Source organism: Sebastes fasciatus, unplaced genomic scaffold, assembly GCF_043250625.1.
Source record: "Sebastes fasciatus isolate fSebFas1 unplaced genomic scaffold, fSebFas1.pri Scaffold_31, whole genome shotgun sequence".
In the NCBI taxonomy this organism is placed as follows: Eukaryota; Metazoa; Chordata; class Actinopteri; order Perciformes; family Sebastidae; genus Sebastes; species Sebastes fasciatus.
Genome location: NW_027428188.1, coordinates 128,325 through 141,249, shown reverse-complemented (window position 1 = coordinate 141,249; position 12,925 = coordinate 128,325). Strand labels below are relative to the sequence as shown.

The following is a 12,925-nucleotide window of genomic DNA, read 5'->3' as shown; positions in this document are numbered from 1 at the left end:
GATACAGTACAGTACAGCATGACAAACACAGATACAGTACAGCATGACAAACACAGATACAGTACAGTATGACAAACACAGATACAGATACAGATACAGTACAGTATGACAAACACACAGATACAGATACAGTACAGTACAGCATGACAAACACAGATACAGTACAGCATGACAAACACACAGATACAGTACAGTATGACAAACAGATACAGATACAGTACAGTACAGCATGACAAACACACAGATACAGTACAGTACAGCATGACAAACACACAGATACAGATACAGATACAGTACAGTACAGCATGACAAACACAGATACAGTACAGCATGACAAACACACAGATACAGTACAGTACAGCATGACAAACACACAGATACAGCACAGTACAGTATGACAAACACACAGATACAGTACAGTACAGCATGACAAACACAGCATGCCATGACGAGACATGAGAACATGGCTAAAAACAGCATAGGTAAATAAATAGGTCAGAAATGAATAAACACTATGTACAAAAAAAGATGGATTACTGGATGTTCTTTTTTAAATTGTAATGGAAGAGAGAGAGAAGTGAGGGCCGGTCAGCAGATACAGCAGTCAACTAGGACGTGTTGCAGCTTTTGTTTGAACATGTTGAGAGGTGAGAGCTGTGAGTCTAAATACTATGATAACACTGTGAAAGGAGACATTCTGCATAACAAGTACTTTGACTTTTGATACTTTAAGTTCATTTTTGCATGTATAAATAATACTTCTCCACTTTTACTTGAGTCATATTCTGAACTCAGGACTAATTGTAGTATGTAGTATCAGACTGTGGTATTTCTACTGTTACTTAAAGATCTGAGTACTTCTTCCACCAGTGCCCATCCCTACCTGCAGAGTACAACTGGTATATATAACAGCGTGGTATTCATGAGCAGCACTAAAATAACTATACATGCCAACAACAAAGAGCCTGAGGTTCAAACGGTGAACAAACACATACCACATCCTGAGAGTACTGAGAGTACTGAGAGGACTGAGAGGACTGAGAGGACTGAGAGGACTGAGAGGACTGACACTTCACACAATAGAGTTATTGTAGAGCAGCCTGGCTGTGCTGCAGGTTACCATGATGACACATCAACAAGCCAACTCTCTCTCTCCGGCAGCCAACGGCGTTTTCCCACAGCAAGTACCTGAAGTAGGACACCGCCAGAAAGAGAGCTCATTGCCAGGAGGCGTTCCAGCTGTCAGCGTTAACATTCACTTCTCTGACAGAGAATACTGCAACGCCAGCAGGAACACCGTCGACTGATCTACTGTTCACAGAGAGTTATATAACACCACAGGAGCTTATATAACACTACTATAAACCACCAGCAGTATATCATAATACATGATGTATTATTATACATTAAACTAGCAGCAGTATATAAAGTCATTAAAAGTCTTTACCAGCTGCAACATTAAAGTGATAAACACATTAATGCATCAATAACTATAATACAGTAATAATATGTTTTTCTGCATAATGAGTATTTTTACTTTTGGTACTTGAAGTATATTTAACTTGTAACAGAGTATTTCTGCTCTGCGGTATTGATACTTTTAGCTAATTAAAAGATCTGAGTGTCACTGAGTAACAACAATACAACAATTTAAACATATTAGTCTTGGCACTTACCTTGGGACCTGGTCTTCACTTGGGACTTACCTTGGGACCTGGTCTTCACTTGGGACTTACCTTGGGACCTGGTCCTTGGCACTTGTCTATGGACTTGTTGATCTTGACTTGGCAATATTTTATGGACTTATTGGTCTTGACTTGGCACTAGTCTTTGAACTTGCTGGTCTTTACTTGGCACTAGTCTAGGGACTTTTTGGTAAAAAGTAAACACATTTTGTTGGTCAATGTGAGCAATGGGAGTAACGGGAGCAATAAAAGCAATGGGAACAATGGGAGCAATTAAAGCAATGGGAGCAATAAAAGCAATGGGAGCAATGGGAGTAATGGGAGTAATGAGAGCAATAAAAGCAATGGGAGCAATAAAAGCAATGGGGGCAATAAAAGCAATGGGAGCAATCGGAGCAATTAAAGCAAAGGGTGCAATGGGAGCAATAAAAGCAATGGGAGTAATGAGAGCAATAAAAGCAATGGGAGCAATGGGAGTAATGAGAGCAATAAAAGCAATGGGAGTAATGGGAGTAATAAAAGCAATGGGAGCAATGGGAGTAATGGGAGCAATAAAAGCAATGGGAGCAATGGAAGAAATAAAAGCAATGGGAGCAATGGGAGTAATGGGAGCAATAAAAGCAATGGGAGCAATGGGACCAATAAAAGCAATGGGAGCAATTAAAGCAATGGGAGTAATGGGAATAATGGGAGCAATGGGAGTAATGAGAGTAATGAGAGCAATAAAAGCAATGGGAGCAATGGGAGTAACGGGAGCAATAAAAGCAATGGGAGCAATGGGAGCAATTAAAGCAATGGGAGCAATAAAAGCAATGGAATCAATGGGAGCAATGGGAGTAATGAGAGCAATAAAAGCAATGGGAGCAATGGTAGCAATGGTAGCAATAAAAGCAATGGGGGCAATAAAAGCAATGGGAGCAATCGGAGCAATTAAAGCAAAGGGTGCAATGGGAGCAATAAAAGCAATGGGAGCAATCGGAGCAATTAAAGCAAAGGGTGCAATGGGAGCAATAAAAGCAATGGGAGCAATAAAAGCAAAGGGAGCAATAAAAGCAATGGGAGCAATAAAAGCAACGGGAGCAATGGGAGCATTGAGAGCAATAAAAGCAATGGGAGCAATTAAAGCATTTGGAGCAATAAAAGCAATGTGAGCAATTAAAGCAATGGGAGCAATCGGAGCAATTAAAGCAAAGGGTGCAATGGGAGCAATAAAAGCAATGGGAGCAATAAAAGCAATGGGAGCAATTAAAGCAATGGGAGTAATGGGAGCAAAGGGAGCAATAAAAGCAATGGGAGCAATAAAAGCAATGGGAGCAATGGGAGCATTGAGAGCAATAAAAGCAATGGGAGCAATTAAAGCATTTGGAGCAATAAAAGCAATGTGAGCAATTAAAGCAATAGGAACAATAAAAGCAATGTGAGCAAAAAAAGCAATGGGAGCAATGTGAGCAATACAAGCAATGGGAGCAATGGGAGAGGACTGTTTTGTGTTGGAGTCTCTTAATAAGCCTGAAGTACATTTGTCAATTTCATTGCTATCAATTTATTTTTAAATTTGTAAACTTCAACTTTCCTTTTTGCCTTAAACAGTTCTTCATTCCTTTAGTACCAAATGAAGAAGCTCTGATCAGTTTGTCTTCATGGTTCCCTTCGTATGGAAGGAAGGAGATCAGGGTTCCCTCGGACTGGAATATGTGACCTATAAACATTCCTTCTCTGTCATTTCATCCTTTTAAACAAGTTGTCTGTTTTCACTGTTGCTTTCCTTTACTTAGTTTCTTCACTTCACTAGAACTCCAGCTGGAATCTGTGATTGTGTCCAATCTGATGATGGAACTAAATCTTTATTATTATTATTATTAATAATAATATGTTTTGTTGTTTTTGGGTTGTGTTTTTATCAGTTTGTTGGGTTTCTGTCCTGTCGTTGGTTGTTTGGTTGGTTGGTTGATCTCGAGGGGTTATTCAGATATAATAACTGTCTTTCATACATTCCACCCGTCTCCCTGGAGGTGATGGAGGTGTGGAGCAGTTTGTCAGAGATGGATCTACTTTCTGCAGTAAAAACATGACAGAACCAGTTCCTTGATGTGATGGTTAGAAATGCAGCTCAGGATCAGAGATCTGAACTCTGCTGAACTCTGTCGCTGACGATGGAAGTCAAACGCTAAATATTTCTCTGACGCAGTAGAAGTATAAAGTAGCAGAAAGATCAAAAGTAGCATGGAAACACTGAAAGTACAAGTACCTGAACATCCCGGTGAAGGGCAGGGTTACATTCCACCGCTGGGGGGGGCGCGGCCCGTCGACCGCGCCCCCTCCACCTGCAGCTCAGCCCACCTGAGCACCTTTAAAAGAAGCAAAGTCATCCATCTCTCCTCACTTCTCTTCCCTCCGACACTCCCTTCACCGTAGAAGACAAGCCGACTCACACCTCCTCTCCAACCACTGCATCATCATGACCGCTGTTGTCTACAGTCAGAGATCATCCATGTCCGGCGGTGGCTACGGCGGCGGCATGGGGGGCAGAGGCATGAGCTCCTACAGCATGTCAGGAGGATCAGGAGGCGGTCAGATTAGTGTATCCCGGTCCAGCAGGAGCTACTCTGCCGGCGGTGGCGGCGGCGGCTACGGTGGTGGATTGCAGTTCGGCGCAGGTAGTGGTAGGGGTTTCGGCGCAGGTGGTGGTGGTGGTGGCGGCGCAGGATTCGGTGGCGGCGCAGGCTTCGGTGGCGGCGCAGGCTTCGGTGGCGGCGGTGGCGCGGCAGACGACAGCATCATCGGCAACGAGAAGTTCACCATGCAGAACCTGAACGACCGCCTGGCCACCTACCTGGCCAAGGTGGCGGCGCTGGAGACGGCCAACGCCGACCTGGAGCTGAAGATCCGGCAGTTTGTGGAGAACAAGGTCGGCCCCAGCTGCCGGGACTACAGCCCCTACTTCGTCACCATCGCAGAGCTGCAGGCCAAGGTGAGGAAGAGGGGCAGCATGGGAAATAGTGTTCAGTGTGGCAGTCCAGGGTCTCTCTGGTCAAGGGTCTATATATAAATATATAAATATGTATATTTATATAAATATGTATATTTATATAAATATACATATTTATATAAATATATATATATAAATATATATATTTATATAAATGACAGAATTTGCTGCTTTTGTGTCGTTGTTAATAGAAAACAGCAGTTTCACCAAAGAAAAGAAAAAGGTAAATGAATAGAAAGCTCTGGAAAAAGGGTGTTTTTTTGTAATTTGAAGTTTTAGAAACGTGAAGACGTCGACTCTAGTTACAACTATTTATTGACCTTTTATGGAATAAACTAAAGTTTCAGCGTATCAGTCGACCTGCTGTGATTGGGTGGAGTCGTGTGGGGGGGGGGGGAGGGTGAAATCCATCCGATCAATCTGACTGGCTGGAGCAGACTCAAAGGATGAATTTGTAACCATGGCAACGCCCCCAATAACAAGGATAAATAAAGAGTGATCAGGCGGAGCTGCTGCCTCCAACACTCATATTTAACATTTCACTGTTTATGATATTTAACATCAGTTATTATGATGTCATTAAACAACCTGATTGGTCGGAGTCATGTGACGTTGTTACCTCTGATTGGTGAGAACAAATACGTTATTTTTTTACATAGATTTTCTGCAGTTGCATAAATCCATAAACAGATCAGAGTGTTTCTGCTTTATCAATTTTAATTTATTTATTATGGTTTTCATCACTACATGTCCTCACAGACACATTACACAAATGATCATTGTATACATTTTGCTTTTTTAATTTCTACATTTTTATTACATTTAAATTCATTTTCATTAAGCGTTGACCATCACTGTAAATATTGATGTAAACATTTTGGTTTTTTTAAATAGAAGATTTCATGAAACATGTAGACGGTAACCACAGAATATAAAATATGTTGTGTTTTATGACAGATATTGTAATTCTAATGTCTTTAAGGACGTGGAGCTGAAACTATATTTAGATAAATGTCAGCTAGTGAGGCGTGCTACGTTAGCTTTGACTGTTAGCATCTAATATCCATGAATTCATCAGTAATATGAAGTTACTGTTTAATATGTCAGATAGCGAGGTGCGATACGTTATATATAAACTGGAAAAAACAAGTTATAAACTTGTTTGGTGGATTATTTCTCTGTTGGTCCAATGCTAATGGTGATGCTAATGCTAATGGTCATTGTATTCTACATGGTTGAAAGCCTGTTTCTTGACCTTCACAATGATGTCACACTTGTTGGATCATGTATTTGTGGGATGAGCAGCACAGCTGATGATGTGGGGAGCCCCGGTGCCGATGGTAAACAGTGTATTCTCCTGTTGGTGTTGACTCTTGTTGAGAGATGTTTGGTGGATGATTGAACTCTCTATCAGTAACAAGGAACAAACCTCTCCTCCTCTCTCTCCTCTCTCTCCTCCTCTCCTCTCCTCTCCTCTCCTCTCCTCTCCTCTCCTCCTCTCTCCTCTCTCCTCTCTCCTCTATCCCCTCTCCTCTCCTCCTCTCTCCCCTCTCCTACTCTCCTCCTCTCCTCTCTCCTCTCTCCCCTCTCCTCTCCTCTCCTCCTCTCTCCTCTCCTCCTCTCCTCTCTCGTCCTCTCTCGTCCTCTCCTCTCCTCTCTCGTCCTCTCTCCTCTCCTCTCCTACTCTCCTCTCCTCTCCTACTCTCCTCTCCTCTCTCCTCTCTCGTCCTCTCTCCTCTCCTCTCTCGTCCTCTCTCCTCCTCTCTCCTCTCCTGTCTCCTCTCTCGTCCTCTCTCCTCCTCTCCTCTCCTCTCCTGTCCTCTCCTCTCCTCTCTCGTCCTCTCCTCTCCTCTCTCGTCCTCTCCTCTCCTCTCCTCTCCTCTCCTGTCCTCTCCTCTCCTCTCTCGTCCTCTCCTCTCCTCTCTCGTCCTCTCTCCTCTCCTCTCCTCTCCTCTCCTACTCTCCTCTCCTCTCTCGTCCTCTCTCCTCCTCTCTCGTCCTCTCCTCTCCTCTCTCGTCCTCTCTCCTCTCCTCTCTCGTCCTCTCTCCTCTCCTCTCCTCTCTCGTCCTCTCCTCTCCTCTCTCGTCCTCTCTCCTCTCCTATCTCCTCCTCTCTCCTCTCCTCTCCTCTCCTCTCTCGTCCTCTCTCCTCTCCTCTCTCGTCCTCTCTCCTCTCCTACTCTCCTCTCCTCTCTCCTCCTCTCTCCTCTCCTATCTCCTCCTCTCTCCTCCTCTCTCCTCCTCTCTCCTCTCTCCTCTCTCCTCTCTCCCCTCCTCTCTCCTCCATCATGCTGGTCCTGATGTGTTGATGTAACATCTGTTTCAGATCCAGGAAGCCATCTTGTTGAAAGGAACCGTCATGTTGAGCATCGATAACGCCAAGCTGGCTGTGGACGACTTCAGAGTCAAGTCAGTAACCAGACACACCTCTCTCTCTCTCTGTGTCCTCTGTCTCTGTCTCTCTCTCTCTGAATTATTAGATTAATTATCACACTAATTCAGTGCAGAACTAAATCATCCCGACACGCTGTTTTACAGATAAATTATAGATAAAGAAACAGATGTCATCATTACCAGCAGACAGATGTTGTCATCATTACCAGCAGACAGATGTTGTCATCATTACCAGCAGACAGATGTTGTCATTACCAGCAGCCAGTGGGTCTCTACCTGCCAGATGTGGCGTGTCTCCCTCTGCTGGCTGCTGAGCAGAATACAGCAGCTGGATTTACGGTCAACATACGAAAGAAGACAGAAAAATATTTAATATTAACATTTAAAATAATCCGTCAGAGATAAATCAACCAGATTCTGAAAAATGATGCTGAGAAATTATTTATTTTAAAACCGGTGAAACGTTTGAATGTGTTGCAGATTTATAGAAATGAAGATGATAAATCAAAGCTAATATTTATTTTAATTTAATAATTCTTAATTATTATTAGTATCATTATTAATGATACTAATAATAATAAAATAATTTAATAGAGTTGGTTAACGTCAGATAGTCGAGTCTGAATATTATTATTATTATTATTATTATTAATAATAATAATAATAATAACTTTTAATAATAATTATTAATATTATTAATATTCAGATTTTAACTATCTGCCGTTAACCAACTCTATTAAATCCCTTGTTAAAGGTTGACTTTGATCAGATCTTAAATGAATCTTCATCATTGATTTAATGTTCTTTGTGTTGTCTGAAGTCTACAGTGAGGGATCAGTGACTGGTTGAGGGTTCACAGCGGTTCAGGTCTGCTGAGTGATGTGAGTAAAGGAGGATGTAGAGGCAGCACGGGGCTTCAGCTGGACGTTATCCGGATTATTACATTAATGACTGACTGAAGAGACCAGCAGTCTGACTCAGAGTCCTCGTGTTGACCTCCTGGTTGACCTCCTGGTTGACCTCATGATGACCTCCTGGTTGACCTCATGTTGACCTCATGTTGACCTCATGTTGACCTCATGTTGACCTCATGTTGACCTCATGATGACCTCATGTTGACCTCATGTTGACCTCATGTTGACCTCATGATGACCTCCTGGTTGACCTCATGTTGACCTCATGTTGACCTCATGTTGACCTCATGTTGACCTCATGATGACCTCCTGGTTGACCTCATGTTGACCTCATGTTGACCTCATGTTGACCTCATGTTGACCTCATGTTGACCTCATGATGACCTCATGTTGACCTCATGTTGACCTCATGATGACCTCATGTTGACCTCATGTTGACCTCATGATGACCTCTGCAGGTACGAGAACGAGCTGGGGATGCGTCAGTCGGTGGAGGCGGACATCGCCGGGCTGAAGATGCTGATGGGAGAGCTGGGCGTCGGCAAGACCGACCTGACCATGCAGATCGACAGTCTGACCGAGGAGCTGCTGACCATGAAGAACAACCATGAGGAGGTACCGAGCCGTTAGCACGCCACGTTAGCATCCGTCAGTTAGCCTCGTGCTAATGTCCCCTCCTCCCGCAGGACCTCATGGCCATGCGGACCCAGATGAGCGGTCAGGTGAACGTGGAGGTGGACGCCGCTCCTCAGGCCGACCTCAACCATGTCCTGGATGAACTGAGAGAACACTACGAGTCCATCAGCGCCAAGACCCAGAGAGACCTGGAGAACTGGTTCCAGACCCAGGTGAGCACGAGACCCGGTAGAGACAGACAGGTACGTCTTATAGGATGTGTCCTGATGACGTCCTCCTGTCCTCCTCTCATCCTCTCCTCCTGTCCTTCTGTCATCCTCTCCTCCTGTCCTTCCGTCCTCCCGTCCTCCTTTCAGTCGGAGATGCTCGGTAAGGAGGTGGCGACCGCTGAGGTGACCATGAAGTCCACGACCTCGGAGGTGAAGACGGTGAAGATGCAGCTTCAGGCTCTGGAGATCGAACTCCAATCACAGCTCAGCATGGTGAGAGCCCGCCGCTAACGCTAACCTGTTAGCTAATGCTAACTTTATACTTCCCATAACAGACTCTCAGGTGTCCTCTAGAGACGATAACAGACTCTCAGGTGTCCTCTAGAGACGATAACAGACTCCCAGGTGTCCTCTAGAGACGATAACAGACTCTCAGGTGTCCTCTAGAGACGATAACAGACTCCCAGGTGTCCTCTGGAGACGATAACAGACTCTCAGGTGTCCTCATAGAGACGATAACAGACTCCCAGGTGTCCTCTAGAGACGATAACAGACTCTCAGGTGTCCTCATAGAGACGATAACAGACTCCCAGGTGTCCTCTAGAGACGATAACAGACTCTCAGGTGTCCTCATAGAGACGATAACAGACTCCCAGGTGTCCTCTAGAGACGATAACAGACTCCCAGGTGTCCTCTAGAGACGATAACAGACTCTCAGGTGTCCTCATAGAGACGATAACAGACTCCCAGGTGTCCTCTAGAGACGATAACAGACTCTCAGGTGTCCTCTAGAGACGATAACAGACTCCCAGGTGTCCTCTGGAGACGATAACAGACTCTCAGGTGTCCTCATAGAGACGATAACAGACTCCCAGGTGTCCTCTAGAGACGATAACAGACTCTCAGGTGTCCTCATAGAGACGATAACAGACTCCCAGGTGTCCTCTAGAGACGATAACAGACTCTCAGGTGTCCTCATAGAGACGATAACAGACTCCCAGGTGTCCTCTAGAGACGATAACAGACTCTCAGGTGTCCTCATAGAGACGATAACAGACTCCCAGGTGTCCTCTAGAGACGATAACAGACTCTCAGGTGTCCTCATAGAGACGATAACAGACTCTCAGGTGTCCTCATAGAGACGATAACAGACTCCCAGGTGTCCTCATAGAGACGATAACAGACTCTCAGGTGTCCTCATAGAGACGATAACAGACTCTCAGGTGTCCTCTAGAGACGATAACAGACTCCCAGGTGTCCTCATAGAGACGATAACAGACTCTCAGGTGTCCTCATAGAGACGATAACAGACTCTCAGGTGTCCTCATAGAGACGATAACAGACTCTCAGGTGTCCTCATAGAGACGATAACAGACTCCCAGGTGTCCTCTAGAGACGATAACAGACTCTCAGGTGTCCTCTAGAGACGATAACAGACTCCCAGGTGTCCTCTAGAGACGATAACAGACTCTCAGGTGTCCTCTAGAGACGATAACAGACTCCCAGGTGTCCTCTAGAGACGATAACAGACTCCCAGGTGTCCTCTAGAGACGATAACAGACTCTCAGGTGTCCTCTAGAGACGATAACAGACTCTCAGGTGTCCTCTAGAGACGATAACAGACTCAGGTGTCCTCATAGAGACGATAACAGACTCCCAGGTGTCCTCTAGAGACGATAACAGACTCTCAGGTGTCCTCTAGAGACGATAACTGACTCTCAGGTGTCCTCATAGAGACGATAACAGACTCTCAGGTGTCCTCTAGAGACGATAACAGACTCTCAGGTGTCCTCTAGAGACGATAACAGACTCAGGTGTCCTCATAGAGACGATAACAGACTCCCAGGTGTCCTCTAGAGACGATAACAGACTCAGGTGTCCTCATAGAGACGATAACAGACTCCCAGGTGTCCTCTAGAGACGATAACAGACTCCCAGGTGTCCTCTAGAGACGATAACAGACTCCCAGGTGTCCTCTAGAGACGATAACAGACTCCCAGGTGTCCTCTAGACACGATAACAGACTCTCAGGTGTCGTCTAGAGACGATAACAGACTCTCAGGTGTCCTCTAGAGACGATAACAGACTCTCAGGTGTCCTCTAGAGACGATAACAGACTCTCAGGTGTCCTCTAGAGACGATAACAGACTCCCAGGTGTCCTCTAGAGACGATAACAGACTCCCAGGTGTCCTCTAGAGACGATAACAGACTCCCAGGTGTCCTCTAGAGACGATAACAGACTCTCAGGTGTCCTAGTAGAGACGATAACAGACTCTCAGGTGTCCTAGTAGAGACGATAACAGACTCCCAGGTGTCCTCTGTCCTCTAACTCGTCCGTCTTCCTGCAGAAAGGGTCTCTTGAAGCCCAGCTGAACGAGCTGCAGGGCCGCTACTCCATGCAGCTCAACGGGTACCAGATGCAGGTGACCGGTATGGAGGAGCAGCTGGTCCAGCTGAGGGCCGACCTGGAGAGACAGGGACAGGAGTACCAGATGCTGCTGGACATCAAGACCAGGCTGGAGATGGAGATCGGCGAGTACCGGAGGCTGATGGACGGAGAGGGAGTTGGCGGGTGAGAAGACGTCAATCTAACGTGGAATACTGAAAGTTAAACTTTAGACAGTGTTAGTTATAACCAACGGCTTTCTGTTGAAATACTCTTTAATATCATAATAATATTCACCAGAACATCCGTCAGTAGAGCTGCAGCAACATGGTGACGTCATCAGGAAGAGATGATGTCACCTTATTGCTGCTGCTTTATACACCATATCTGTTGGTAGGGTATCATACGGTCACCCGGTGGATTCAATCTGATTGTTATTCAGCTTTTTTTCTCCTAAATTTACGACTTTAATCTCTGAGAATATCAACGTTTCTTTAATAAATTAACCTCCTAAATCTCAGAAAATATCAGTTTTTTTCTGGTAAATGTGCGACTTTCTAACTTCCTGTGGCGTCTCTCTCTCAGATCTTCGTCCTCTTCCTCCACCACCAGCACCACCACGAAGGTCATCACAGAGGTCATCGAGGAGTCCGCCTGACCAATCACACGTCTGACCTCGACCTTCTCCTCGCAGCATCAGGAACACGATGAAGAGCGTCTCTCCGATCCGTCACCTCACGCTGGTTTTCTGCTGTGATGAACCACAATCAGTCAAGAGTGATGATGTCATCGTTTGTGTTTCTGACAATAAAGCTTCAGTTTGCTTCACAAAATAAAACTCAACGTGTTTCTGAATGTTTCTGAAGACTTTTACCGTTTCACTGTTAGCATGCAACGCTACTCTAGCTTAGCATGTTAGCATGCAACGCTACTTTAGCTTAGCGTGTTAGCATGCAACGCTACTCTAGCTTAGCGTGTTAGCATGCAACGCTACTCTAGCTTAGCGTGTTAGCATTCAACGCTATTCTAGCTTAGCGTGTTAGCATGCAACGCTACTCTAGCTTAGCATGTTAGCATGCAACACTACTCTAGCTTAGCGTGTTAGCATTCAACGCTATTCTAGCTTAGCATGCAACGCTACTCTAGCTTAGCATGTTAGCATGCAACACTACTCTAGCTTAGCATGTTAGCATGCAACACTATTTTAACTTGGTGTGTTAGCATGCAACGTTACTCTAGCTTAGCGTGTTAGCATTCAACGCTACTCTAGCTTAGCGTGTTAGCATGCAACACTATTCTAGCTTAGCATTTTAGCATGCAACACTATTTTAACTTGGCGTGTTAGCATGCAACACTATTCTAGCTTAGCGTGTTAGCATGCAACGCTACTCTAGCTTAGCGTGTTAGCATGCAACGCTATTCTAGCTTAGCGTGTTAGCATGCAACGCTATTCTCGCTTAGCGTGTTAGCATGCAACGCTATTCTCGCTTAGCGTGTTAGCATGCAACGCTATTCTCGCTTAGCGTGTTAGCATGCAACGCTATTCTCGCTTAGCGTGTTGGCATGTAAAACTATTTTAGCTTAGTGTGTTAGCATGCAACGCTATTCTAGCTTAGCGTGTTAGCATGTAAAACTATTTTAGCTTAGCATGTTAGCATGCAACACTATCCTAGCTTAGCGTGTTAGCATGCAAGACTATTCTAGCTTAGCG

At 44.9% G+C, this 12,925-nt stretch overlaps 1 protein-coding gene and 1 long non-coding RNA gene across 2 annotated transcripts; one reads left to right on the top strand and one right to left on the bottom strand.

Annotated features, from left to right (window-relative positions):
- The first annotated feature begins 4,079 nt into the window (after positions 1-4,079).
- Positions 4,080-12,052, top strand: LOC141763715 (keratin, type I cytoskeletal 13-like). Its single transcript, XM_074628356.1, has 7 exons — positions 4,080-4,656; positions 7,001-7,083; positions 8,441-8,597; positions 8,669-8,830; positions 8,975-9,100; positions 11,177-11,400; positions 11,800-12,052. Exons 1-7 carry the CDS (start codon positions 4,144-4,146, stop codon positions 11,870-11,872), a joined length of 1,338 nt encoding a protein of 445 aa, XP_074484457.1. The 5' UTR covers positions 4,080-4,143; the 3' UTR covers positions 11,873-12,052.
- LOC141763716 (uncharacterized) lies at positions 7,425-8,446 on the bottom strand. The gene is made up of 3 exons (XR_012593131.1): positions 8,211-8,446; positions 8,145-8,177; positions 7,425-8,076 (listed from the first exon to the last, which is right to left on the bottom strand). It is a non-coding gene; the product is annotated as an uncharacterized LOC141763716 (long non-coding RNA).
- Positions 12,053-12,925: the final 873 nt, after the last annotated feature.